General features: G+C 40.8%; 1 protein-coding gene across 1 annotated transcript in view; it reads right to left on the bottom strand.

Annotated features, from left to right (window-relative positions):
* Positions 1-27,600, bottom strand: part of LOC121514841 (NACHT, LRR and PYD domains-containing protein 12-like) — a 131,263-nt gene that overhangs the window by 23,154 nt on the left and 80,509 nt on the right. The window contains exons 16-18 of the mRNA XM_041795213.1: positions 24,300-26,166; positions 23,663-23,836; positions 14,916-15,089 (exon numbers count right to left, since the gene is read on the bottom strand). Of these exons, the coding sequence (XP_041651147.1) occupies positions 14,916-15,089; positions 23,663-23,836; positions 24,300-26,166 (2,215 nt within the window). The remainder of the gene's footprint in view (positions 1-14,915; positions 15,090-23,662; positions 23,837-24,299; positions 26,167-27,600) is intronic.

The raw sequence follows: 27,600 nt of genomic DNA, 5'->3' as shown, positions 1-27,600 counted from the left end.
TAAAGCAATTAAGATTAATGATGAGGAACACAAATTATCGCTATATGCTGATGATGTGCTACTCTTTATAACTGAACCAGAAACGTCAATTTCAAACCTTTATAAAGTTATATCACATTATGGATTCCTTTTGGGTTATAAAGTCAACATAGAAAAAAACTGAAGCGATGGACCTTAGTGGTCAAATTTCTGAGAACATAAAGGTCAGAAGTGGGTTTAAGTGGCACAAGAGTATGGTATATTTAGGCATCACCATATCATATTCTCTAGACCAGTTATATGAGGCAAACTATAGCAAAAGCATTGAGAGTATTAACCAAGATCTGGAGCGTTGGTCTGCTCTCCCGTATTGAATCAGTGCACATAAATGTTTTTACCAAGGTTACATTTTTTGTTCCAGATGTTACCCATAGATGTCCCAAAAACAGCTTTTGATAGATTGAATAAAGTAATATACAAATTTATATGGCAGAGGAAACGTCCAAGAATTTTAGGTATTACTTTTGGGCTGCACAATTGAGACCTCTGATTTCATTGATGAAGGACCACACATATACTCGATGGGTCAACATCGAAAATAGCCTTAGCTCAATACCAATTAAAGTAATACCCTTTTCAGACCTGTGTTTCAAAAAGACCCAAATGGGTGAGTGGACAAGGATTACTTTAAAAATTTGGAGAACTATATAGGCCTTTTTTAAACTACCAAAAAATATATCATCTATGGCTGATATTGGTTATCTTGGAGGCTTTGCACCACTTCAGGGAGATAGAGGGTTCAAGGGGCGGTCTCAGTATGGACTAAGAAAGTCCAGCTGTTTTTCAGTGGTGAACTTAAATCTTTTGAACAAATAAGAAATTAATTTAAACACTCGCGAACTGATTTTTTTAAGTTTTTGCAACCGAGACATTTCTTGACAACACATCCAGAAATTCATAAATTTTGTCCTTTTAAATTCTTCCGATGTCAATTGTTTTTTTTTTTAATTTTTGCGTATTGTATGTGTGCGTTGGGCACACTAAAGAAAGTAACTGCTGCAGCTGGAATGTCAAGAAAATAACGAACATGTCTTAAGGACATATTGTTAAAAAGAAAAGCAGGTGAATATGGCATATTTCTGTTGTATACTTGTTATGTTTAAATAAAAAATAAGTTTAAAAAAATAGATGACAGTGAACTTTTTTCACCTCAGAAATATTGCCAAGATTAGACCAGTTCTGTTGTTTCAGGATGCTGGGGTCCTTATTCATGCTTTTGTTTTGTCATGTTTAGATTACTGTAATGTCCTGCTATCAGGTTTGACAGAAAAGGGTCTTCGAGGTCTGCAGATGGTCCAGAACGCAGCGGCTGGTGTTCTGACCAGAGCAAGTAAACATGAGCACATGACTCCAGTGCTGGCCTCTCTTCATCGGTTTCCTGTTCAGGTTAGAGCAGACTGTAAGGTGCTGCTGACTTATAAAACTGTGAATGGCCATACCCCATCATACCTGTCTGATCTGGTGAACCTGTATGTACCGACTCCTGTAGGGGGGATTCTGAGAGTCTCAAAGGTCTGTAAACAGACGGTTGGTGAGCGGCCTTTTCCTTCCATGCACCAACATTGTGGAACAGCTTACTGTAGAAATCAGGCAGAGATTCTCCACTGATGAACTTAAAGCAAAGCTAAAGACCCACTGGTTTACTGCTGCATGTGATTCTGAAATTGTTTCTCAGTTTTACTGATGTCCTTTTTTTGTTTCAGTACGTTTCTATTTGTTACACTGTTACAATGTCATTTAGCAGACGCTTTTCTCCAAAGCGATGTACATTCAAGGGCAAGAACAACACAAGCAAGATCTAGACGAGAAGAAACAACATCAGTAAGTGCCACAAAGTGCTTCAGGTCCAACTGGACGCAGGTGCTGCCGTGCAGTGTTTAAGGCAAAGCACCTAAAATATACGTTGTTGTTTTTTTGTTTTTTTTTATTTATTTAAAAACACTAACGATGAATCAAGCAACATGTGAGATCTCTCATCGCCATCCATTAGACTTCACAAAAACTAATTACCAAGTACCAAGTGCTGGGTCATTAACAGAGAGCTGGGCAAAGAAATCCCAGAAGTAGAGCAGGACAGTGTGAGCCAACTGTAGTTGTGAGACTCATTCAACCACTGGGGGCAGCAGTGGAGAATAGTCTGGCTGAGACTCACTCTACTACTGGGACAGCAGTGGAGAATAGTCTGGCTGAGACTCACTCTACTACTGGGACAGCAGTGGAGAATAGTCTGGCTGAGACTCAATCTACTACTGGGGACAACAGTAGAGAATTGCCTAGCTAAGTGCAAAGTGTTCTCTGAAGAGCTGGGTCTTTAGCCTTCTCTTGAAAGTAGACAGGGAGTCTGTAGATCGAATGGAGTTGGGTAATTCATTCCACCATTTAGGGACAACAGAGGAGAAGAGTCGAGCTAGTGACTTAGGAGCATGATGTGCTGGAAGTACCAGGCGCCTTTCGCTGGCTGAGCGTAGTGGGCGAGAAGGGGTGTAGACCTGGATGAGGGACTCCAGGTAAACAGGAGCAGTTTTAGTTACTGCTTTGTAAGCAATGATTAGAGTTTTGAATTTAATGCGAGCTGCAACTGGAAGCCAGTGTAGAGAGATTAAAAGAGGCGTGACATGAGCTCTCTTGGGTTGGTTGAAGACCAGACGTGCTGCTGCGTTCTGGATCAACTGCAGAGGTATAACTGTGCATGCAGGTAGGCCTGCCAGTAATGAGTTACAGTAGTCAATACGTGATATTATAAGAGCCTGTACCAGGAGTTGTGTAGCATGCTCTGTCAAGTAGGGTCTGATCCTCTTGATGTTGTAGAGGGCGAAACGGCAGGACCGAGCAATCGAGGCCACATGGAGCTTGAAGGTTAGCTGGTCATCAATCATGACACCCAGATTCCGGGCTGTCTTAGTGGGCAAGAGATTATTTGATCCAAGCTGGATACTGATCTGCGGTTCCATAGTGGGACTGGCTGGGATGATAATGAGCTCCGTTTTGGGCAGGTTGAGCTGAAGGTGACGTTCCCTCATCCATTTAGAAATATCAGCAAGGCAGGATGAGATCTGAGCTGAGACAGTTGTGTCATCTGGTGGAAAGGACAGGAATAGCTGTGTGTCGTCTGCATAGCAGTGATAAGAAAAGCCATGGGAGCGGATGATTGCACCAAGTGAGGTGGTGTATATTGAGAAAAGTAGGGGACCAAGCACAGACCCTTGAGGCACCCCTGTTGATAAGCCATGCAGTTTAGACACTCCTCCCTTCCATGATACTCTAAAAGATCTCCCTGTGAGGTAGGACTTAAACCACTGTAGGGCAGATCCTGAGATACCAAGTGAAGAGAGTGTGGAGAGGAGGATTTGGTGGTTTACTGTGTCAAAGGCAGCAGACAGATCCAGCAGTAAGAGAACTGAGGACTGACCAGCTGCTCTGGCCAAGCGAAGTGATTCCGTTACCGACAAAAGTGCAGTTTCAGTAGAGTGGCCCCGCCTAAAGCCAGACTGGTTCTGATCAAGTAGATCATTGTTCTGCAAGTGTTCTGAGAGCTGGTTGAAGACTGTGCGCTCCAGTATTTTTGATAGGAATGGGAGAAGTGAGACCGGCCTGTAATTTTCAACCAGGGCTGGGTTGAGAGTGGGTTTTTTGAGCAGTGGTGTAACCCGCGCTTGCTTGAAAGCAGCTGGGAAAACACCTGTGGACAGAGAGGAGTTAATGATGCAACTCACAGCAGGGCTGATTGTGGGCTCAATCGCCTGCAAGAGATGTGATGGTATCGGATCGAGGGGACAGGTTGTGGGCTTAGAGTCAAGCAGAAGCCTGGTGACCTCGCTCTCACTTAGTGGAGAGAATGAGCTAAGTGAGGCATCACTAGCTGGTGGCAGAAAACTGAGTTGGACAGGCTCAGAGAATTGGTTGCTGATGGCAGAAACCTTGTCAGTGAAGTAGGAGGCGAACATGTCTGGAGTCAACATACTGGAGGGTTGTGGGTTTGAAGGAGAGAGGAGCGAGTTAAAAGCAGAGAAGAGTTTGCGTGCATCAGTGGCAGCACAGATCTTTGATTGATAGAACGCCTTCTTAGCAGATTTTAGAGCAGAGGTAAAACAGGACAGTTTTTGCTGATAAGCAGTCAAGTCAGTGGTTTGTTTGGACTTACGCCATTTTCTCTCTGCCGCCCTGAGCCCTGCCCTTTGGGTTCTGATGACCTCAGTGAGCCAGGGACAAGGTGGAGTATTTCGAATAGGCTTAGACACCAGAGGGCAGAGTTTGTCCAGAGAGGAGGTCAGTGAGGAGCAGAATGTGTCTGTGGCCTCGTTAACAGTGAGTGTGAAGGACTCGTTACATGAGGCTAGTGCAGCTGAGACCTCGTCAGACAGCTGTGTTGGGTCAAGTGACTGAAGGTTTCTGCGGTATGATCTTAACTGAGTAGTAGATTGCTGAAGTTCAGGTAAGCCAAGTGAGAACTGAATGAAGTAGTGGTCAGAGAGGTGAAGTGGTGTTACACTCAAATTAGCCGTGGAGCAATTGCGAGTTAGAATCAAATCCAGTATATTACCAGCCTTGTGTGTAGGAGGCGTTTGAACCAGTTTCAAGTCAAAGGAGGACAGTAGTGAAATAAAATCAGTAGCCTGGGCTCTATCCAAGTGGATGTTCATGTCACCCATGACAACCAATGGTGTGCCATCATCAGGGATGTCTGAGAGTAACATGTCCAGTTCCACAATAAAGTTGTCCAGGTGACCCCCAGGTGGGCGGTATACCACAACCATGTAAGCCTTTATTGGGGCAGTGACCTGTACTGCATGATATTCAAATGAGGTGTTATTGTCCAAGGGTTTGAACTGGCTGAAGTTCCAGCTATGAGAAAGAATAATGCCTGTGCCACCTCCTCGGCCAGAAGAGCGAGGTGTATGAGAGAACACTGCATCAACTGATAGAGCAGTTGGTGTTACAGTGTTCTCAGGACGGACCCAAGTTTCTGTCAGGGCTAGGACCTGAATGTTAGACAGTTTAGTGAGGGAATTGATGAATTCTGCTTTGTTAACTGCAGACTGGCAGTTCCAGAGGCCAACTGTGATAAAAGGTTGTGGAAAAGAGGCATTCTGCAAAGTGGATAGATTATGCAGGTTTCGTTTTCTGTAACTATTGTGCTTCTTTCTGTTCCCATATATGACTTGTATTTTTTGGTTGCACATGTTGCGTTAGACTGCTGAGGTGCGTTAGACTGTTATAATGCTGCCTGTCTGTGGCCTTGCTCGGTGGACACACACAGGTAGACTCGCAGGTCTTTACCCACTGTGGCCTTCACACAACTGGGCTTCCACAAGGGCTGACGCTTACGCTGACGCTTCAGCGCAGTCTGTGTACTTATATAGACAGAGATGCCACAGATGTGCACAATTGATTTGATTGTGCACAGCCAAAACCGCCCCAGCTGGCAAATTTAGATTCAAACTCTCTTAAAGCTTGGACTACAGTGAAACTCTGCCCCAGCTGTTTTCACTTTAGCAATCAATAGAGGGAGCCACACGCGTCAACTGCCTCACCTATTGTCGCAGAGAGAGTGAAACTAACACATTCAGCCTAAGCAAAACTGCCAACAACCTACTTCCAACTGAAACAAGCCAAAGCAGATTTCTCTTACCAAGTAGCTTCTCCCTTCCTATCTCAAAGATCAGAGCTTGTTCTGCTATATGTCTGTTGATTCTGAAAACAACAGCAAGAGAGACAACAGAGAGAAGTTTACAAAGTTAAATATTACTGTATTTTTATTTGATAGCTAAGCGGTTATAGACTATTTAATTTACTGATCTCTAAATATCTGAGTTTGACTTTTATCAATCGTAACAATTGTTGATATGTACCTCTTCTGTTATCCTCTATGATAGAGAACAGCTGTTGTAGTCAGTTAATGAAGGAAATGATTACTACATGTTAATGACCCCAAATCCACATGTATCCTGACATGTATCATATCATAAGGCTGTGGAAATATCCAGATCTATGCCACAGTGCTCTTAACCCAGATATTAATAACTGAAAACTGATAGGACCATTTCACAGGGAAAGCCTGGTTTAGCACTGTTTTGATCTATAAAAGCAGTTAGAGTTGTCATACTCACGCTTCCGGTTTGCACCTGGTATGGACTAGACGCAAGCCTGACACGCTCCGCATATTTTTTTGCCTATTAACTTCAGTAGTTCACAATGTTTCACTTTTTCTGGTGGGGCTTTGCAGACGGTAAGGACTATCACCATAATTTAGAGACAACATGGCTAATATAGACCAGAGCTGCAGCGCAAAGTCTGACTAGCCCTGGCTAATGCTAGCTCTGCCGTATGTCCAACGGACCCACCTTCACAGCGACCTGAAGACAACGCTCTTCTTCAGCTTGTAAAAGACGATATGGACACTTCACGCCGGCTTCTGAGTGACATAATCAAACAGGAGATGGCAAGTTTTCGTGCTGAAATTAAACAAGATCTAGAGTCTCTCCGACAAAGACACTAAAGCCGACATCGCTTCGCTGAAAACGGAATTTGGAGTCGAGCTAGCATCCCTGAACTCAGCACTCTCGGAGATGGCCACTACTGTTCGTGAGATGGAGGCGGCAGATCCATGGCTCCTAAGCCAAAACCCGGTGACCACCCCAGACCCAGGATAGTGCGGCTGCATTACTACTCTGATAAGGAAAAGATCCTGCAAATATCAAGAAACAAAGGAGAGCTGAAATTCAGAGGAACAAGGGTCCATATATTCCCAGATATGAGTGCTGAGCTTAGCCGCCGCCGGGTGGCTTTTCCCCCTGTCAAAGCCAAACTTAGGCAGGCAGGCATCACATACGGCTTGTACCATCCAGCGGAGCTGCGCCTCACCTGTGACAGTGTTTCACACTCATTCAAGACGCCTGCAGCAGTGGAGGATTTCCTCTCCAAGCAGAATCGTTCCTCTCCGGAGACGTGAATATTGCTAGAGGCAGTACCGATGTTCCTCAAACATCATTAAGCTGTTAATATAAGGACGCTTTAAATCTCCATATTTTAGGAGCCCTTTCTCTATTTTTATTTGGACTGGGAGATTGTTTTTTCTTTCTATTTTTGGACATGAATATAAATATATATAATGCAATCTTGGTTGGACTTGTACTGAGAGACAAAGAGGTTGTAGGCTGACAAATAGGATGTAAAGCAGACGTCATCTCCGAGGAGGTGAGGTAACTAAATCCATGCATGTATATATTCTTTTTTCTCTTTTTATGGTGGAGTAGTTGGCTCATCTGTGGGTTTACCGTATAATTTGTGGTTTCTTTCTCTCTTTTATATGTGTTTCTTATTAGCCACTGATTAATAGACTATTAAAATGCAGCTATTTTATAGCTGTGGCATAATTCTTGTTCAAACTGTGACTACTGAAACTCATAATACTGTTAGGAGCAGTTTTTTGTGAGTGGTTTCTCTGCCTATGGCAGCATGAGGTGAAAGTACCAAGAGTGTTCAAGTGCGGTTTGTTGCCACTCAGTTGGGGAGAAGCAACTTGTGGGAGGGGTGGGACCAGTGTGTTTTTTATGTTTTTTCCTATGATTTGTCATTTTATATCAATGTGTGTGTAGTGCCATAAACTTATTCTTCTGTTATATTAACATAAACATGATCTGATATGGCTACGTCTGACTCACCTGTAAATAGGAGTAATGAATGCAACATCAGGGTAAACTTTGTAAGTTGGAACATTAAAGGGACTAATCACGTTATCAAACATAACAGAGTTCTTTCCCATCTAAGAACAATGAATGTAAACATAGCCTTTCTTCAAGAGACCCACCTGAAGAATACTGAGCATAATAGGTTATACAAAGGATGGGTGGGGCAGTTACATCATTCATGCTATCAGGACAGGTCCAGGGGGGCTGCTATCCTTATTAATAAAAACACACCTTTCATTGTGAAAAATGTTCATGCAGATCATCAAGGAAGATCAGTGGTGGTTACAGGCTCTCTTTATAATATTCCCCTGATACTGGCCAATTTATATGCCCCGAACTAGGACGATGCACAGTTTACAAAAACATTTTTATCCTCACTATCTAACCTTAACACACATAAACTGATGCTTGGAGGTGATCTTAATTGTGTATTACATCCAACATTAGACCGTTCTTTCTACAAATGTATAATACATCTGACCCGGGGCGCTTTCTGCATCCTAAGATAAGACACTATTCATTTTTTACTCGGATCGACTATTTTTTAATTGATAATCAGTTGCTAACTTCCATCAAGGATTGCAGATATGAAAGCACTGTCATCTCGGATCATGGGCCTCTGTTACTGTAACTATCCTGTCCAAAGAAAGCTACTCGCCGCCCTTGGGGTTTTTGCAATATCCTGCTTGCTGATGAGGCATTTGTTAATCATATCAATACACAAATTAACATTTTCTTGTCTATAAATGATAGACCCGATACAAGTAGATCCATTCTCTGGGAGTCCCTTAAAGCTGTGTTAAGGGGAGAAATGATTTCTTATGCGTCTTAGGAGGGCAGGACTAGAAAATCATGTTTCAAACAGCTTTCTGAACAAATAGCAGAAATAGATTGTAAGTATTCAACTGCACCGTCCCCTGAACTTCTTAAAAAAAGGTCAGCTCTGCAGACAGAGTTTGACTTGATGACTACAAGTCATATAGAGCAGCTACTGTTGCAGTCTCGCTCTAACCTATATGAGCATTCTGACAAAGCAGGAAAAGTTTTGGCCCAGCAGATTAGACAATCTACTACATCCACTTTAATAACAAGTATTCATACACATGATGGTCAGATTTCTTTTAATGAGCAGGAGATTAATGATGAGTTTAAAAGATTTTATTCCACTCTCTATACTTCAGAGGTGCAGCGTAACCCTGAAGGACTTGCTTCTTTTTTTCAAAGCATAGATTTACCTCGGTTGGGTGAATCATTTGTGGAACAACTGGAACAACCACTTTCTTTGGTAGAAATTAGAGCAGCTCTTTATGATATGCAGAATTCAAAGGCACCAGATCCTGATGGATTTAGTGTAGAATTTTTTAATAAGTTTGGAGAGAAGTTACTGCTGATTTTACTGTTTTAGAAGAATCTCTTATTCTAGGCCACCTGCCACCTACTTTATGTCAGGCTTCTATAATGGTTATACTGAAGAAGGATAAGGATCCTTTAAATTGTGGATGATACCGGCCCATCTCCTTACTCAATGTGGATTGTAAACTATGAGCTAAGGTCCTGGCTCATCGCCTGGAATCCACCTTGCTATCTATCATCTCTCCAGACCAGACTGGGTTTATTAAAAATGGCTTTCATTTTTTAATGTCCGGTGACTTTTAAATTTTATACATTCCCCTGAATCTGATCAAAGAGTACCTGAATTAGCTATCTCTCTGGACGCTGAAAAGGTATTCGACAGAGGCGAATGGGACTACCTTTTTTCAGAGTCTAGAGAGATTTGGATTTGGACCCAAATTCATAGCTTGGATACAGTTATTATATGACTCTCCATTGTCCTCTATTCGTACTCATATAGCACTAGCTCTCCTTACTTCCCACTGCAGCGTGGCACAAGACAGGGCTGCCCTATCTCTCCCCTCCTGTTTCCTATTGCAGTGGAGCCTCTTGCAGTTGTATTACGATCTTCATCTGACATACATGGCATAAGAAGAGGTGGAATAGAGCATAAACTTTCATTATATGCCAATGACCTACTGTTGTACGTATCAGATCCCCAGAAGTCTTTGCCTTATGTTATGACATTGCTTCAGAAATTCAGTACAATTTCAGGCTATAAGATAAATATTTCCAAGAGTGAGCTTTTTCCATTAAACTCCACTGTGCAATCTTATCCATTTGATTCTTATCCCTTTAAAGTAACTTGTGATCACTTTACTTATTTGGGTGTCATCATAGCTAGAAGGATCTATGATCTTTTTAAAGGGATATTTCAGGATTTTTGAAGTTGGGTGGTATGAGGTGCGTGGCTATAGTAGTGGCATTAGCCTCCAGTGATTTCAGTGTAATTTGATCCTGTTGTTATTACGAGCTCGGAGAGAGCCGGCGCATAGCGGCTGTAGATGGGAACATGTTGTCCGCATAAATTAACGAGTTTTACAAAAAAATTGGCCAAGAAAATATGTTGGCTCGCCTGTGTGCTGTGTCGAAAACGTACACAGCTCTTCATTTCTCCTAAAAACCCCCTCTGTGTCAGGAACTAACTTACAATGCAGCTTTTGCCATTTTGTATCCTTCCGCCTCCGCTCAATGTTTACTGTTCACACATCTGCCGGTCAGCTGTGTGGATTGCAGTGTAGCGGGGTCAAGCATCGGTTACTACAATGCATTTTGGGTTTTTTAATCTGTTTTCTTTAGATTCAGAAGATGCCGCGTACGTGCATTTATCCAGACTGTTCAAACAAGCACACCTCCTGAACACCACACATATCAGCCATTAGAGGAAAAGGCCACAGTCATAAGCTTACCTGGATGACAAATTTCCATTCGGCCCTTCAAGTCAGGGTCTGTTTTTCCAATTTATCTTCGGAAAGTTGAAGAAGATCTGCAAAACACCGGCGATTAGGCAGGGAATTCTGGATGGATCATGATGCAGACTGCAGGCGTCTGTGAGCCGCTATCCTCTGATTCACTTATGTCCTGAAGAAGTGTCGCAGCTAAGTCCCACTCATGACAACAGCAGCTCTCTGAGTGGGTTGGCATGGATTCACATTTTCCACACCTACACCACCAGGTAACTCGGGATCTCTCCTGGTCTAAAATTTCAGATAAAGTTTCTCTGGTCTCTCTTTCAGCCCGCTGTATAAGTCTGGTCTGTATCCATCTGTGTAAGTTCTTCTTTGGTGCAGTCCGGTTCGTACAAATATCCTCTCGTATCCACAGCAAACATCATCATCATCACTCATGTTGAAATCACTCGTTATCTTTGTTTTAGCTTGACGAGATGTTATTATTCCTGAAGAAGTCCGCAGACCCACACAGCTGACCGGCGGATATGTGACGTAAACAGTGAGTGGAGGCGGAAGGATACAAAATGGCGAAAGCTGCATCGTAACTTAGTGCCTGACACAGAGGGGCTTTTTAGGAGAAATGAAGAGCTGTGTACGTTTTTGACACAGCACACAGGCGAGCCAACATATTTTCTTGGCCAATTTTTTTGTAAAACTCGTTAATTTACGCGGACAACATGTTCCCATCTACAGCCGCTATGCGCCGACTCTCTCCGAGCTCAAAATAACAACAGGATCAAATTACACGGAAATCACTGGAGGCTAATGCCACTACTATAGCCACGCACCTCATACCACCCAGCTAAAAAATCCTGAAATATCCCTTTAAGCTCAATTTAGCTCCGCTTCTGGAACACACCAAATTGGCCTTTGATAGGTGGTCATTGCTCCCTCTTTCATTAGCTGGTAGAATAAATTTAATAAAAATGAACATTTTACCCAAATTCCTATATCTTTTTAAACTGTACCTATCTTTATTAAAAACTCTTACTTTTCACATCTTAATAAGATTATCTCTGATTTTATTTGGAATCAGAAGCCACCTCGTATTCGTAAGGAGTTTCTATAGAGACCTAGAGCACTAGGGGGTATGGCATTACCACATTTCCAACTTTACTATTGGGCTTGTAACCTTAGAGCTTTGGCATATAGTTATTCTTTCTGGGTCTGGCATGAGAAAGGAATGGTGTCATTTAAGGATCTGTATATAGCAAATATTTTTGCCTCATTTGACCAGCTTAGAGCAAAATTTAACCTACCTAATTCTCATTTCCTAAGATATTTGCAGGTTCAGGAATGGGTTCGCAATCATACCGGATCATTTCCAATACTTCCTGAACAGCAGCCTACAGATACTTTGTTCCCATCTGATCCATCCTCAAGGGGCACCATATCTGTCTTATACTTAAAGCTCTCATCCTATCAAATAGCATCTTGTGATGCATTAAAAGAAGCGTGGCAGGCTGATCTGAATGTTAACTTTGAAGATACTGAGTGGTCAAATATAATGTCAAGAATACATTCCTCATCAATGTGTGCTAGACATGGACTGATTCAGTTCAAAATAGTACACAGACTTCATTTGTCTAAAGCCAGACTTTTAAAAATCTACCCATCAATAAATGACTCTTGCAATAGATGCAGTAACTCACCTGCAACATTAGCCCACACTTTCTGGCATTGTCCAAGGCTCTTAGGATACTGGTCACCCATTTTTGATGCACTAAAAATACTTGGAAGACCAATCACTCCAAACCCTTTTACAGCCATTTTTGGAATTCAACCTGAGAATAGCAGTCTCCCAAAGATTCAGTCCACTGTATAGCATATGTTACTCTCCTGGCCAGAAGGCTTATTTTAACTAAGTGGACACACCCTGACCCCCCCTCATTCAAACACTGGGTCAGGGATACAGTATAGTACTTGAAGCTAGAAAAATACGTCTCACATTGCAAGGGTCAAAGGACAAATTTATCAGTGTTTGGCAACCTTTCATCTTGTATTTGTTGGAGCAGATGTAGAATAATTATTTTCCAAGTTTATCTACAGGGACAGTTTGTTGGTAGCTGCACACACACTCTCATATAATTTTTTTCTAATTTTTTTCTATTTTTTTTCTTATGTGTCTGTTTATCCATTAATAATTATTGTTATTAAGTTTTGTTAAGATTTTTTCTTGTCTTCCATTATTTTCTATATCCCTTTCTGTTAGATGTGTTTTTACTGTACTATAAATATTATAAGTATTATTATTTATTTATCTATTTATTTTCCTTTGCTGTTAATCTGTCTTAATGGAATGGGTAGGGGACTGTGGGATGTTAAAACTTTACCTTCGTAAAGAAAATATTTTTGTTTTGTAATTATGAAAAACTATAAATAAAGTTGCAAAAAAAATTGTCATACATGTAACTGAAGTGACTTTGACTTGAGTGACTTAATAAAAATATATTTTATGTCTTACTACCCTTAATCTAAAAATTATAAGCTGTATAACAATAAATACAACCATCTTCTCTGGATGGCCTAGAAAAGTTTCTTTAGCAAATAATTTATGAAATCTGCAAACTATCAAAGTTACATGGAAGATTGTACACCAACTACTTTAGAAGAAGAAAACTACCAGTAAAGTTCCCCTTAGTTTTTCCCATGGGAAAACTTCTATCACAAATCCATCTGATATTGCTTGCAAATTCAAGCAATATCGAGTTTTTTGTGAATACTGGAGATTCAATCTCCAAGAATATTGTTCATTTAAATCAATTTATGACATCAGTATCCTTCAGACATGCACCTTATCTTTACCTACCAATGTACCATACATCTCAATCAGGTATCGTGGGGTCCAGTTGTGGGACATAAACTTGTACTTACTGTCAGATATTCTGTCCTTGTCTCATTATAAAGGGAGTCTCAAAAGTTCTTTAATGACAGTGAGATTTCACAGTGAATAGTCAATACCGTGTGGGTTTCGTTACACCTGCTAATATTGTTACTATCAATATTATTATTATAATCATCAATATTTTACTATTATATTTAGATACAATCATCACTGTATTTATTTATTATTTTATTTTTCTAGTGTGTATACTATTTCAAATAGAACTTGCTATTTGATATTGTGGTTAATTGCTACTTGTTGATCTAATTAGGTGAGGTTGTTGAGTTAAGCCCACAGTGAGTTTCTACCTCACCTGCACATGTGATGTACTTTTATTCACTTTTCTTTGTCTGACTGTGCTTTAATAAATGTGCTAAACAAATAAATAAATGAATAAATGAATGAATGACTGAATGAATGATTTTCAGCTCAGGAATATTGGTGAGTACCCCGAAATTTGACCTGCGCTGCTGGCACTGCTAACATTAGCCACATTCTATTAACCAATCTTACATCTTTAAGTTCTCATAGCAAAATTTCACTTACCTGCCAGGCTGGCTGGGATTAAGAATGGCAAAAATGACTCGAGATACTCTGGCAGAGTTACTTTAATTTTGATTTTTGGTTTATTTTTCAATTTATTATTCAGTTTTTCTTAGAAGTTTAGCTTTCTTACATTTGGTTTAGTTTTAAACCTTATGGTCCACCTAAAAGCCTAAACCAAATGCCAGTGAAACATTTACATTTTTATCCATAAGATTAATAATGTGTGTGGTTTTTTTTTTGTATACAGTCTTCATTAATAATCTAAATGGAACAAAGAGACAATAGAGAAAACTGTGAAGGCGCCTTCACAGCATGGTTACTCTGCAGTCTGGACCTGGGGGGGTGAACATTTCCTGTTCTGACTGTAGTTGAGACAGACTGCTGTGGAGGACTAGGCCACCCGTGAGAGCTCTGAGACGGGGAGGGGCCCACAGCGGCACCTGCTGCTCACAGGAGCAACAACGAAAGTCTCCAGTAACACCAGAAAAAGTCACTAGATTCGTCACTAGACACTTTTTTTTAAAGAGTCGCTACAGGGGTCTGAAAACTTGCTAAATATAGCAACAAAGCCGCTAAGTTGGCAACACTGCAGCTGTCCACTTCGGCACGCTGTGAATGACGTCATGAGTGACGCACTTATGTGACCAAAGATCGTCTCGGCCTGAAAAACACATAACTCTGCCAGGAAACCAGCCAATACATTGTTCTCCAGTAACAAAAAAAAGAGATTTTTGCTGGTAAAAAAAAAAAAAAAAAAAAACTTGCCAGAGTGGCGAATGGCATTAAAAATTTACCAGCCAGAGACAAAATCTACCTGTAATTGGCTAGGGGTGAATGTTAGTTTTGGACTCTGCATACACATGAGTATAAAAAAGTTACATGGATTCTACAGTAAATAAAGGCACATGAACTGACCGTAGAGTAGGCATTTTACAGGTGGGACTCCTCAGTAGAGGAAACAGCTGCTGCACTCCTGAATCCTGCAGATCGTTTTTACTCAGGATCAGCACTCTCAGATGTGAGGGGTTGAACTTCAGAGCTGAGGCTAGAGACGAACAGCTGATCTCTGACAAACTGCAGTCACTGAGTCTGGAAATGATACAGAGAACAGAGATTTTTGGCTCCAATCAGATGTACTCTGGTTCAAGACATGCAATGAACAAAAAAACACAAATATACATAAACTGTGACACTCCATAGAAATACATGCACAACAATCCACACCATCATTGCTAAATATTTATGCAGAGAGCCACATGTGCTAGTGTATTTCACAAAAATTAGAGTATCATGTAAAAGTTATTTTTTTTCCTGGGATATAGCTAAAAAATTAAAACTTCCATTAATTCTGGATTCATCTCATAAAAAGTGAAACGCTTCAGGACTTTTATTTTTAATCTTGATGATTTTGACTTGCAGCTCACAAAAATCTAAAATCCTGTATCTCTAAATATTAGAATATTGTTGAAAATTCCAAATTTGCAAAGGTCTTCATTCTCTGACTCTGGTTCAGTACACACACACAACCATGGGAAGGACTTTTGATCTGACAGCTGTCCAGAAGAGAATCACTGACACCTTCCACAGGGAGGGTAAACCACAGAAGGAGACCAACCAACAGGGAGGAGCTCAGCGTTCAGAGGATTGTCAAACAAAGCAGATTCAAGAACTTAGGGGGGCTTCACAAGGACTGGGACTGGGGTCAGTGGATCAAGATCCACCTCACAGACGGGTCCAGGAGACAGACTACAACTGTGGTTCATATTCTCACCTGGGCTAAGGAGAAAAAGGACTGGGCCATTGTGGTCTCAGTGGTCCAAAATCTTGTTTTCATTTGTGAATCCAGAAGTCTGAAAGGGAACCAGAGAGGCCCAGAATACTCCAGGTCTTGAATTCCAGTGTTTCCAGTTTCCACAGTCACTGATGGTTTTGGGTCCATGTCTTCTGCTGCTGCAGGTCCACTGGTCTTTATCAAGTCCAGAGTCCATGCTGTCAGCTGTCTACCAGGAGATTTAAGAGCCCTTCATGCTTCTATCTGCTAAGAAGCTTTATGGAGATCCTGATTCCCTTTTCACCTGCCCACAGTGAAGCCAGAACTAAAAGAAACTGGTTTATTGATAAATAAACAGGAAATCTATAATACTGCCTGCAAATAAACGGTCTGTATGCCAAATGTTTCAATAGCGTCAGTGTTTCCCCTAGGTTTACAGCCTTGACCCAGAGGGGGGGTGGGTGGGGGGTGGTGGTGGTGGGGGGGTGGGGGGGGGGGGGTCAAGGCTGTAAACCTAGGGGAAACACAAACACTTACAGGAACTGTGGTGTTCATGTGATGCGTCAATATAACATTCTATCTGGAAATGAACTTTTTTTGCCAGACCAGTATTAGTGTAAAGTTTGTAAAGTTTATCCATGCTGTCAAAAAGGCATCCCTACATGCAAAGAGTCTGACATCTGAAAGATTTAACTAATAACCAAAACAAATTATTTAGGAAACCATTTATTGTAACATATAACATATTTATATTAGGTTAGATGATGTATTTTGGTAAATGTTCTTAATGATGATTGATTGTTCTCCACTGACTTTATTTACTCATTTTCTCTCTTCCATATTATTATTCACACAAACCATGTCTTTTCTCCTCCTGTTGTCTCTTTCCTGTGTGATCTTTTGTCAACACTCCTATGTCTATAAAGGTTGAAGAGTTTCTGTCTTAAACTGCATGTTGATGAGGTTTATTTACGAGCATAAATAATGATTATAAATATCGCCAAAAGCACCGGGCGCTACGAGAAACATGCACGCGAGGATTAAAAGGACAAAAGGGATCATCCACCGGTTTACTGATCCCTGATGATTGAATGTTAAAATATTAAAATGATCGTCAGGTGACCCACGGAGGGGCCGCTCAGTCATAGTCTGTACAGGAACTGATCCCCTCCGTTATTCACGGCTCACCTGCCCCCTCACACCTGTGAGAGGCCTGCTTATTTCTGCCTGCTGTGGTGAGAAGACCAGGAGGGAGCTGGACATGAACCCACTGTCGCTGATTCTGACCACGTTTCCCACCAGTTTGTCAGTTTCCAGTGTTGTATACAGGGAATTGGAGTATTATAATGCATTACAAGCATCAGACTTGTTGCAAGAATACAACAAATTGTGTACAATTGCTGCAATCTCGTGCCGAAATGCAGAGCTCATGTAACTATCTCAGATGTAAAACAAGCAGGACATCGGTTCAGACAGAACTTTAGAGTGCACTGGAGGACTCTCTCTCATGATACTGAGTCAAAGCATATACCCTTACAAACGTGACCGCAGCTCTGACACAGAGGGCGGGGCTCTCCGCTCAGTGAGCCGTTTGCTCAGCTCTGCTCATGTAGTCAGAGGGAACGAGCAGAAAACCAGGACTTAGAATCAAATACATTAATATTAACAGGATAAATAACTTTGGGCTATTTAGTTTGTTTAATAAAAGGACCAAGTTAAAACCTGCTCTATAGGAAAGTTATTCTTAAATGGCTTCTGTTTTGATCTGGCGCTATATAGAAAATTTGGCTAGTTGGTAGGTGTAAATGTCCAGCCCTGCATAGATGACAGTGGGAGAGGTGTGTGACTTTGACTTGAGATTTGAAATTCATGCCCATTCCTTTTTATTTCATCTTTCTGGCACATTCTAAATCGAAGTAGAATGTAAGGAATGTTCCTCTCATCATGTGTAATCTTCCACTTCTGGAGTGCAAGCGGCGGCGCCCTGTAACTGATTCCTTGATGATGAGGAAGTGACCTGCAGCAGCTCATACAGACCAGGCATGCTCAGGGCATATGCAGTACACAGTACATGTGTTAAAGAAGAGCACTGATTTAATCCTAAGGTTTTATTAAGGCACGTAGACTAGACGATGTTAGAAACGAGTATCAGCTAGCTAACTTCTCTGTTCTACTTGACCTTTCCTCTTTCGCAGCAGTCACAGTGAGTGAACAGTCAGTGAGAATGCACTGTCTGATCAGAGGTTAATAGATACAATTAGGGATGGGAACAATTAATCCATTATCAATTAAGTTAAGAATTTGGTCGATCACGGAGAATTTAGTCGATCTGATGTTGGCTTTTAATAAAGAGACTAAACACGTCTGACTCTGCACTCAACAACAAAGTCAATGTCATGACATTGTAAGTGGGTTTTATGTTTGTTTGTTTGTTTGTTTTTTATGAGGCCCACTCTCTGTTATATGATAGGCTGTTGACTTTGGATTCCTTCTAACTTTATTTTGTGAAAAAAAAAATGGCAGCCAGCTAAGGCTATTGATTGTTGTGGTTGTTTTGGGGTTTGAATAGTTTTTTGAGATGCTTGTATATTTTTTTGTGCATCCCTGCAATAGGTAATACAATAGACCATGCCTAGTGTATGTTTAAGAGCCCTAGACTTTTGAAGGGTGAAAATGAATAAATTATTGAGAAACACACTCATTAGTTACCTGTTCTTTTTTATATAGGGAAATGTTATACATATATAAAAAATATATTAGACCACCTGTCATAAAAACAAGAACACATAAATATTTTAGATATCTTTGAAAAACTTGTTTAAAACTAAAAATGTTATGTTATTTATTTGCTAAAACAACTAAATAGTCCTTTTCCACACATAATAACCAGAAAACTTCATATTTCGTACGGCCTCCTCTGGCCTTGATAACAGCTTCATTCTTGCTGCCATTGTTTTTCTGGACTTTTCCACAGTCTCTTTGTTGTTGAACTCCTAATAGTTCCTAGCTGTTCCCACAGACTTGCTTTAGATCAAACTTTAGTGCCATCAATCTTTGAATAGATTAAATCCCAAAGTTGTTCAATAGGATTCAAATCTGGACTTTGACTTGGCCAGTCCATCAGTTCCAGTGCTCCAGAGTCCTTTTTCTTGGTCCAATAGTCTCTGCTGTCACAGCTTTGAAGTCTGCTTGGGGTCATTGTCTTGTTGGTATATGAACCCACGACCAATCAGATTCAGTCCAGAAGGATCCCATGATGCACTAAGATGTTGTGGTAGTCGTTCTTGTTTATGATCCCGTCCATTTTCACTCATTTGCCCACACCGTATCCGCAAATGGAACCCCATACCATACTGGACTCTCCACTGTGTTTCACTGTGGGTGCATCTGGCATCAAAACCTTCTCCAGCTTTTCTGCAGACATAAACACGACCATGCTGACCCAAGAGTTCAGACTTGGACTGGTCCATCCAGAGTACCTTCTTCCAGTCATCAACAGTCCAGTGTTTGAGGCCTTTCTGGATGTTTGCAGGCCTCAATAATGGCTTCTTAGCAGCGGTTCTTCCCTCTAAGCCTTGTTCCCTCAGTCGTCTGCTTATGGTCATTCTGGAGACTTTCTCAGACTCTGATCTAGAAGATTCATCTGTGCCTGAAGATCAGCAGTGCTCTTCCTTCTGTCACTAGTACTTCAAATCTTCAGGTGTCTGACATCTGCTTCAGTTAACTTTGGTTTCCTGCCTCTTCCTTGGAGCATTTTCTAAGTACCAGTCTGGGCAGGTGACTCCAAAGCAGACTTGACCACACTGTGAGAACACTTTATGTCTTTCCCTGTTTGTCTCAGAGACCATCCAGCATCATGAAGTTCTTTAATGCCGACTCTTTTATTTTCAGTCAGCTCTCCACGTTTTACCATTTTGAACAGGAATGAGGAATTTCAAACTGAATTCACCCAAATTTGAGCCGGCTCACTGGGCTTCTCTGAGAAGTCAGAAATGAATCAAGCATAACATTCAACCACTAAAACTCATTTTTCTCTTCAGGAATGACAGTAAATAACTATAATATGACATATTAATCAAGAAATATTCATGTGCTTTACTATTTTTTCAGTTTTTTTTGTAAATCAGTAAATTTGAAAATTCATGGATAACAATAATAATTCTATTTTAGCATTAAAAATATCACTTTGGAAGATATTAAAGGAATATGCATTAATGGGGAAGAGTACAAGGTGGCTTTATATGCTGATGATATTCTGGTTTATTTAAGACAACCCTCTACCGCTTTCCCTCAATTAATGAACCTTCTAGAGACATTAGGTAGATATAACTACACACCCCGGAACACATCAAAGAGATGTGCCTTAAATGGGATCAAACCTCACTGAAATATCTGGGAGCAAACCTAACAAGATCTGTTCACTTACTTGCTGAGATAAATTATGACCCCCTCCAAACAAAAATTAAAGATGACATACGTAGGTGGAACTCTGTTTCTCTTCTTAGCTTCAGTCATAGAACTGACTCTGTAAAAATGAATGTCCTTCCTCGTTGCCTCTCTCTATTTCAAGCATTTCCTGTAGAAATTCCCCCAAAACATCTCCTAGAATTAAATAATTTCTAGATTTATTTGGCAAGGGAAGAAACCAAGGGTCAAAATTCAAATGCTACAACTTCAAAAGGAAGAAGGAGGGATGGCCCTCCCCCATGTTAAACCTTACTTCTATGCAACCCAGATTAGGCCTCTGTTAAATATCTGTACTCCAAAATTTCAAACTAGGTGGAAAGACATTGAACTCTCCAATATGAATAGTCATCCAGTTCATGCAATGCTGGCTTATAAAAATCTAGAAAGAGTTTTAGATACTGTGAAAAATCCCTCAATTAAAACCCAGTTAAATATTTTGAGAATAATTAGAGAGGAGTATAAACTAGATGACAAAATACAAATAATTCAGTGGTGTGCTTATGATCCGGGTTTTAAACCTAACAAAATGGACCATGGATTTAAGTCATGGACCACAAAGGAAATAACAACATTCTGTCTTTGACAGAAAAAGGCCAATTTAGAGACTTTGAGTATCTAAAGAGAAAACACGGTCTTGAAAAAGTGGAATTTTACAGATATCTTCAGGTAAGAAATTATTTTGACCATAATATAAGAAATGAATCAGACTGTGAGGATCCAATACTGAAATTATTTATTACCAAAACTGTTCAAACAAGGGAATTATTTCTAAACTGTACAAGATTTTTTTTCATAAGGATCTTGTACAGTTTCGAAATAATTCCCTTGTTTGAACACAGCAGACACACAACAGAGTATGTCAAACAGAAATGGGAGAGAGAAGGTAATCTTTCAATAACAGATGAAAGCTGGTCAAATATGTGGAATTTTGTATGGAAATGTACAAATTCTCATGTGTGGCATGAATTTGATTGGAAGTGTTGTATTCGTTTTTGTGTGACTCCAAAGCAGAAAGCATATTTTGCAGGAAGAGACACCAAATGTTGGAGGCAGTGCAGTCTCAGGAGGCCAACCACTGGCACGTTTTCTGGGATTGCCCAGGGATAAAATCATTTTGGTTAGAGTTTCATAAAGCACTAAAATCCATTATTGAAACAGACATACCTCCACAGTTTGCCACTTTATTTTTAGGAAATGTAGATTTCCAGATCAGGAGTAGTGATAAATATCTTTTCAGCATATTGACCCGTGCCTGTAAATAAGCTACTACTAGACGGTGGTTGCTTCCTAAACCCCCCACAATACAGGAGGGGATTAATATTGTAAATGATATTTGTACTATGGAAAGAATTACTTTTTATTTTTGTCTGCAAAAAGATGTTTTGGTCAAACTATGGACCAACTGGGTTAAATATGTCAAACCCATTCAGACAGATTTTGTGGAGGTGACCATCTCAGGAATTTGTGGTGCTATGTAATCTTGGCGAACTACAGTTTTTATCTTAACTGATATTGTAGCTGCTGTTTCTTGGTTAACAAGCCAATATGGGTCTGACTTAAAGGCACAGGTCTGGTATGAGACGGATGGACAGACAGCAGCGTATGACGGAGAGATGAGGGAGAGAAGCATAAAGTTCACCAAAACAGCCCCACACTGCAGAAACTTGATGTGTACTGTTAGGGTCAAGGGAGGAAAGTAACTACATTTACAATTACTCCAATTACTGTATTGAGAAGATTTTTGTGTACTTGCACTATTTTGGCTTTTTTTTATTCATTACTTTTACTGAAGTATATTTTGAGTGAAGTACTGTACTTAATTACAGTTTAAAAAAGCATAAAAAACTAAACACTAAAATCCACAACAAGGAGATCTGAGCTTTCTGTCAACAACATAAAATGACCAGTTGTTTGGTTTACACAACACATGATGGCCAATACATAACAGAGAATGATTCCATATTTCCTCCATAAACAGCTGCTGCATTCTACTTTAGGTGAGGTCACACCTTAAAATAAACTACCTGGTAGGAGATCCATATTTTCTTGTTATTACGCATTAAGGACCAGTCATATTTTACTGTGAATGCCCCACATGGACAAAACCCTGAAAGCACTCAACAAGCTTTAGCAGTACTACCTAATAGGGCTGACAACCTCAAGTCGATTGGTTGATTAATTGGTCGATGACCTCATGTTCAATCAAAATTCAATTGGTCGAACAATCGCACGTACTACTTGAACTGGGATAATCCATTTTTTGCAGGGGTGAGAAGGGAGGCGTCATGTGTTTTTATTTTTTCAGTTATCTAGTGTTAACAAAATATAATTTACAAAAAAAATATAATTATGAATATAACTATTCAAATATAATTTACCCGTGCCTTTAAGGGTAATTAATTAGAGGTTAAAGTCAAAACAACATCACTAGGACACTCCCACCTTAAGCGATTTCAAGCAGACTGTACGACGGTCATGGCAGAATGTCATCTCACACTGTGCGACTGGATCGTTTACGATGCACGACCATCGCACATGAGTTGTGTGCTCACACCATACGATCCAACGCTCATGCACAACCTGAGTGCTCACACTGTGCGACTGACATTGAGACGAACTGTGACAGAAACACACGGAGTTTCCTTTTTGAAAGGCTCACATAGTCAGTGGTCATACTCTCTCTCTCTCTCCCCTGATATCCCTCCCTCTCTCTTGCACTCTGTCTCTCTTTCTCCTTGTGTGTGTGAGACAGGGAGCACCTCTGCAGTGAGCAGCAAACTGGAGTATTTCCTGATCATTCATTTACTTTATCATAGCGGGGTGTATCAGAAAGTGATTCCAGCTGTTGTCATAGTAATTTAGGACACTGGCTGACCATTTACTATGGAAAACAATCCCCCAAAGTTGTTTATTCTGCTCGCGTTTCTTCTCTGACTGTGAAGTGTCTGGAGTCATGCGACCAAAATATCACACAAGCCAGAAATCCTCCCAAACAGTTGGGAGCTGATCGTAAGGTCATGCGACAGGCTGTGGTCGGCCGTCGTATGACCCTGTACAAAGCATGAGAAACAATGCCCGATCCGACTGAGAGCTGCGCGACTCTAAATTTGTGGCTGAATTGCAGGAGCATCGCACAGTGTACACCCAGCTTTAGAGGAGAGCAAAGCCTGTGAAGCACTTTATACTCCGTTTGCTGATAATTGACAACATGTCGAAAAAGTCAGCGGTGTTGCAACATTTTGTTAAAAAGGATGATTTTGGTCCATCCCCAACCAATCGATTAATTGATGATCTGGTGCGATTGTAGTCGACCAAGTTTTTCTTTGCTTGATTACAGCCTTACTACTTCAATATCAGTCTTATGTCAACAGTAAAGTTTTATATCATACTAATCTGAGCAGTGAAATGAAATGTGTGGTCTTACTTCAGAGTCACCAGTTGACAGTTTGGACTCTTCAGTCCAGCACAAAGAAGCTCCACTCCTGAATCCTGCAGCTCGTTGTCACTCAGGTCCAGCTCTCTCAGATGTGAGGGGTTGGCCTTTAAAGCGGAGGCCACGACTTCACAGTGAATCTCTGAAAGTCCACACCCACTGAACCTGTCATGATTACAATAAAATAAAATATTACTTTAAAATGTTCATATTTTCATGATGTATTTGATGAAGAACTTTAAAGTGTTACTTCTTAAATCAGTGGTTCAGCAGACCTAAATTTTCTTTCCTTAATGTGAAGCAGTAATCCCAATCATTCTACAGGACAACTTGAAGATTTTTTTGTGAGAAATTTTGCACCTTTACTTTAAAAGGACAATAGAAAAAGTAATGTGCAACACACAATAATATTAACACTGTAGTTTTCATTGTGAAAATTCCTGTTTTTGCAGAACTATTCATTAAAAGACTGAACTGTTTCCTATTTATGCAGCGTTTTAATGGGATGTAAGTTAAACATCTTTACAGTGAGACTGCACAGGTGCTTAGAAGCAGCAGTTATATTACTGAAGATCAGAAACTGATATTTTACTGTGGTTTATTCAATTTTTATCTCATGTTGACTTACAGAGCCTCCCTGCAGTTCCTCACAGCTGGAATCAGTCTCAGTCGTCCGAGGACTGATGTGTTGTACGCCTTCAGATCTAAAACATCCAGAACCTCCTCTGACATCTGCAGCATGTAGGCCAGAGCAGAGCACTGGATCTCAGAGAGTTTCTTCTTTGATCTGGTTCTGGTTTCTGACTTCAGGAAGTCTTGGATCTCCTGATGTACTGAGAGGTCGTTCATCTCTGTCAGACAGTGGAAGATGTTGATGCTTCTGTCAGGAGAAATGTCAAAAACATCGCCACTATCATCACCATTGTCGCTGTTCATCCTCTTCAGGTTGTCGATGATTCTCCGGATCATTCTTGGACTGTTGTCTGCCAAACCCAGCAGATCTCCTAAGAGTCTCTGGTTGGCCTCCACAGAGAAGCCATGAAGGAAGCGAACAAACAGGTCCAGGTGTCCATTTGGACTTCTCAGGGATTTCTCCATGGCACTCTTCAGGAAGACATCCAGGGTTGGGTCAGGAGTTACAAAAATCAGAAAAATCTTCTTTAATAAAGAATTTCTAGATGAATCCCAGTAATAAATGTCATCTAGGAAAGCCTCCACTACTTTTGTCTTCCTTTTGATGAAACAGTGGAACATGTAGACTGCAGCCAGAAACTCCTGAACACTCAGATGAACAAAGCAGTAGGCTTTTTTCTGGAAGATCTCACTTTCACAGATTTCAGTACAAACTCCTGAGTGCACCAGGGCCTTTGTGACATCCAGACCACAGCGCTCCAGGTCTTCTTCATAGAACACGATGTTCTCCAGATGTTCAAACGCCAGCCTCCCCAGCTTCAGAAGAACTTCCCTGTCAGATCTGGTGAGTTCCTCAGGACTCATCTGAGGTCCCTCATCATACTTCTTCTTCTTCCTCTTGGTCTGAACCAACAGGAAGTGTGAGTACATGTCTGTCAGTGTCTTGGGCAGCTCTCCTCTCTGCTCTGTGCTCATCATGTGCTCCAGAACTGTAGCAGTGATCCAGCAGAAGACTGGGATCAGACACATGATGTGGAGGCTCCTGGATGTCATGATGTGGGAGATGATTCTGCTGGACAGATCTACATCACTGAACCTCCTCCTGAAGTACTCCTCCTTCTGGATGTCAGTGAAGCCTCGGACCTCTGTTACCCTGTCCACACATGAAGGAGGGATCTGATTGGCTGCTGCAGGTCGAGACGTTATCCAGACGAGAGCTGAGGGAAGCAGATTCCCCTTGATGAGGTTTTTTATCAGCACCTTTACTGATGACTTCTGTGTGACCTTAGATAGAACTGACTTCTTGCTGAAATCCAACCACAGTCTGCTTTCATCCAGGCCGTCAAAGATGAACAAAAGTTTACAGACAGCCAGCGTCTCCGCTCTGACCTTCTGGAATGTTGGATGGAAAACACGGAGCAGCTCCAGAAGACTGTACTTCTTATCTCTGATCAAGTTCAGCTCCCTGAATGAAAGCAGAACCAGCAGACTGATGTCTTGGTTTTTTGAGCCCTCTGCCCAGTCCAGAGTGAACTTCTGCACAGAGAAGGTTTTTCCAACACCAGCCACACCGTTGGTCAGAACCACTCTGGGTGTCTGTTGGCCAGGTAAGGCTTTAAAGATGTCCTGACACTTGATTGGAGTCTCATAAAAGGTCTTTCTCTTGGAATCTGTCTGAGGCTGTCTCACCTCATGTTGGCTGTTCACCTCTTCACTCTGTCCCTCTATGATGTAGAGCTCAGTGTAGATGCTGTTCAGGAGGGTTCTACTTCCTGTTTCATCAGTTCCTTCAGTCACATGTTCATATCTCTTCTTCAGACTCTTCTTATGTTCATCTATTATCTCCTGGAGGCCACCGCTCCCTAAAGAAGAGAAATACATATAAACCAAACTAAAGAAACTGTCTGGTGATTACTGTAGCTGACGATACAAAAAAATAACCAAAAAGAGCACATGAAGCAGCACTGGATGTAAAGTCCAACTCATAAAGTAATGTTGCTGAAATCACAATTTCTCCTGAACACTGAGCGCTCATGCTGAGGACAGTGAGGGCCTGTCTGCACTAATACTGTCTATTCTTTTGTCTTTTTTGATCAGGAATTGCAAATTTCTAACAAAGTCGATGCAGTTCAGTATTTTCAGCATCCACAGCAAAAACCCTTAGAGCATCAGCAGCTTTATTTCTGCTGTTGATCCAGACAGACACAGAGACCATGTTAAACATTCATACAGATGTTAAAACACGTCTTCCAAACCAAAACAACAATAATACACTGAAGCAACATGAAATTCTGATACTAGTATGCTGTGCAAGCGTCACACCTTGTCAAACCAAGTGTCACGGGAGATTTCCCGTGACACTTGGTTTGTAGTGTTCCTCTGTTAATCTCTGTTTGAAGAGCCATGTTATAACACTCCACTTTTCTCAAGTCAGCGTTAATCACACACAAGGGGGAACTTTAAAGGAAAATAGAAAAACTTTTTAGGTAAAGAATATTTCACAATTAAACAAACAACAAACTCTGAACCACCATAATAAATAAAGCTCTCAAGTCAGCATCATAAATTCAAAAGATTTCACATTTAATTAATGCCACCAAAATAATGCGCGCACCGCGCGTAAAGTTAAATCAAAACTGGGTCACAACGAAAATAAGGATTAAATCACAGTCTTTATCATTTCTAAAAAAACTATAAGTCTCCAGCTAACGAAAACCGCAAACTTGTCCTTATTCAAGCACTTTTTAGTGTCTAATTAGAGTTTTTAAAAGTCTGTGACGCACGCAAACGTAATAGTCCTTAATCCACCAGGAAACGAAGAAAAACGCAATGAATCCATCCATGAAAACCCCCCAAAAACCAAAATATGCGATCGATCGCTATGAACTGGTATACCAGACAAAAATATACAAAAAGAGTTGATCTCACCCAGATCCTGGAACTTAATCCTCAAGGAAAAGCCTTTTGGTGACCGGCTCCGGCCACACAGTCCAGCGTCCGCCCAGAGAGGTCCAGCGGGAAGGTTATAATGTCACGGATGGTAAGCCACTACCTGGTTTATTCTTTCAAACTTAAAGCTTATTTTACCGGCAGCTTGTTACTTTTTAGTTTACTTTCAGGCCCCCATTTTTTAAGGTATGCCTGCTTCTTTTGTCTTTTCTCCCGGGTTTTTCCTTCCCCGCCCCTTCCCCCACGACACATCCTCCATCTTTTTTTCTCATTATTTTGATCACATATTAATACAGATAAATGACAGCAGGTACCCACATTCCATACCATTACATATACAGGGAATA

This window comes from Cheilinus undulatus, linkage group 9 (genome assembly GCF_018320785.1).
Source record: "Cheilinus undulatus linkage group 9, ASM1832078v1, whole genome shotgun sequence".
In the NCBI taxonomy this organism is placed as follows: Eukaryota; Metazoa; Chordata; class Actinopteri; order Labriformes; family Labridae; genus Cheilinus; species Cheilinus undulatus.
Note: the sequence above shows the minus strand (reverse complement) of the source record. Positions and strands in the feature narration are given on the sequence as shown.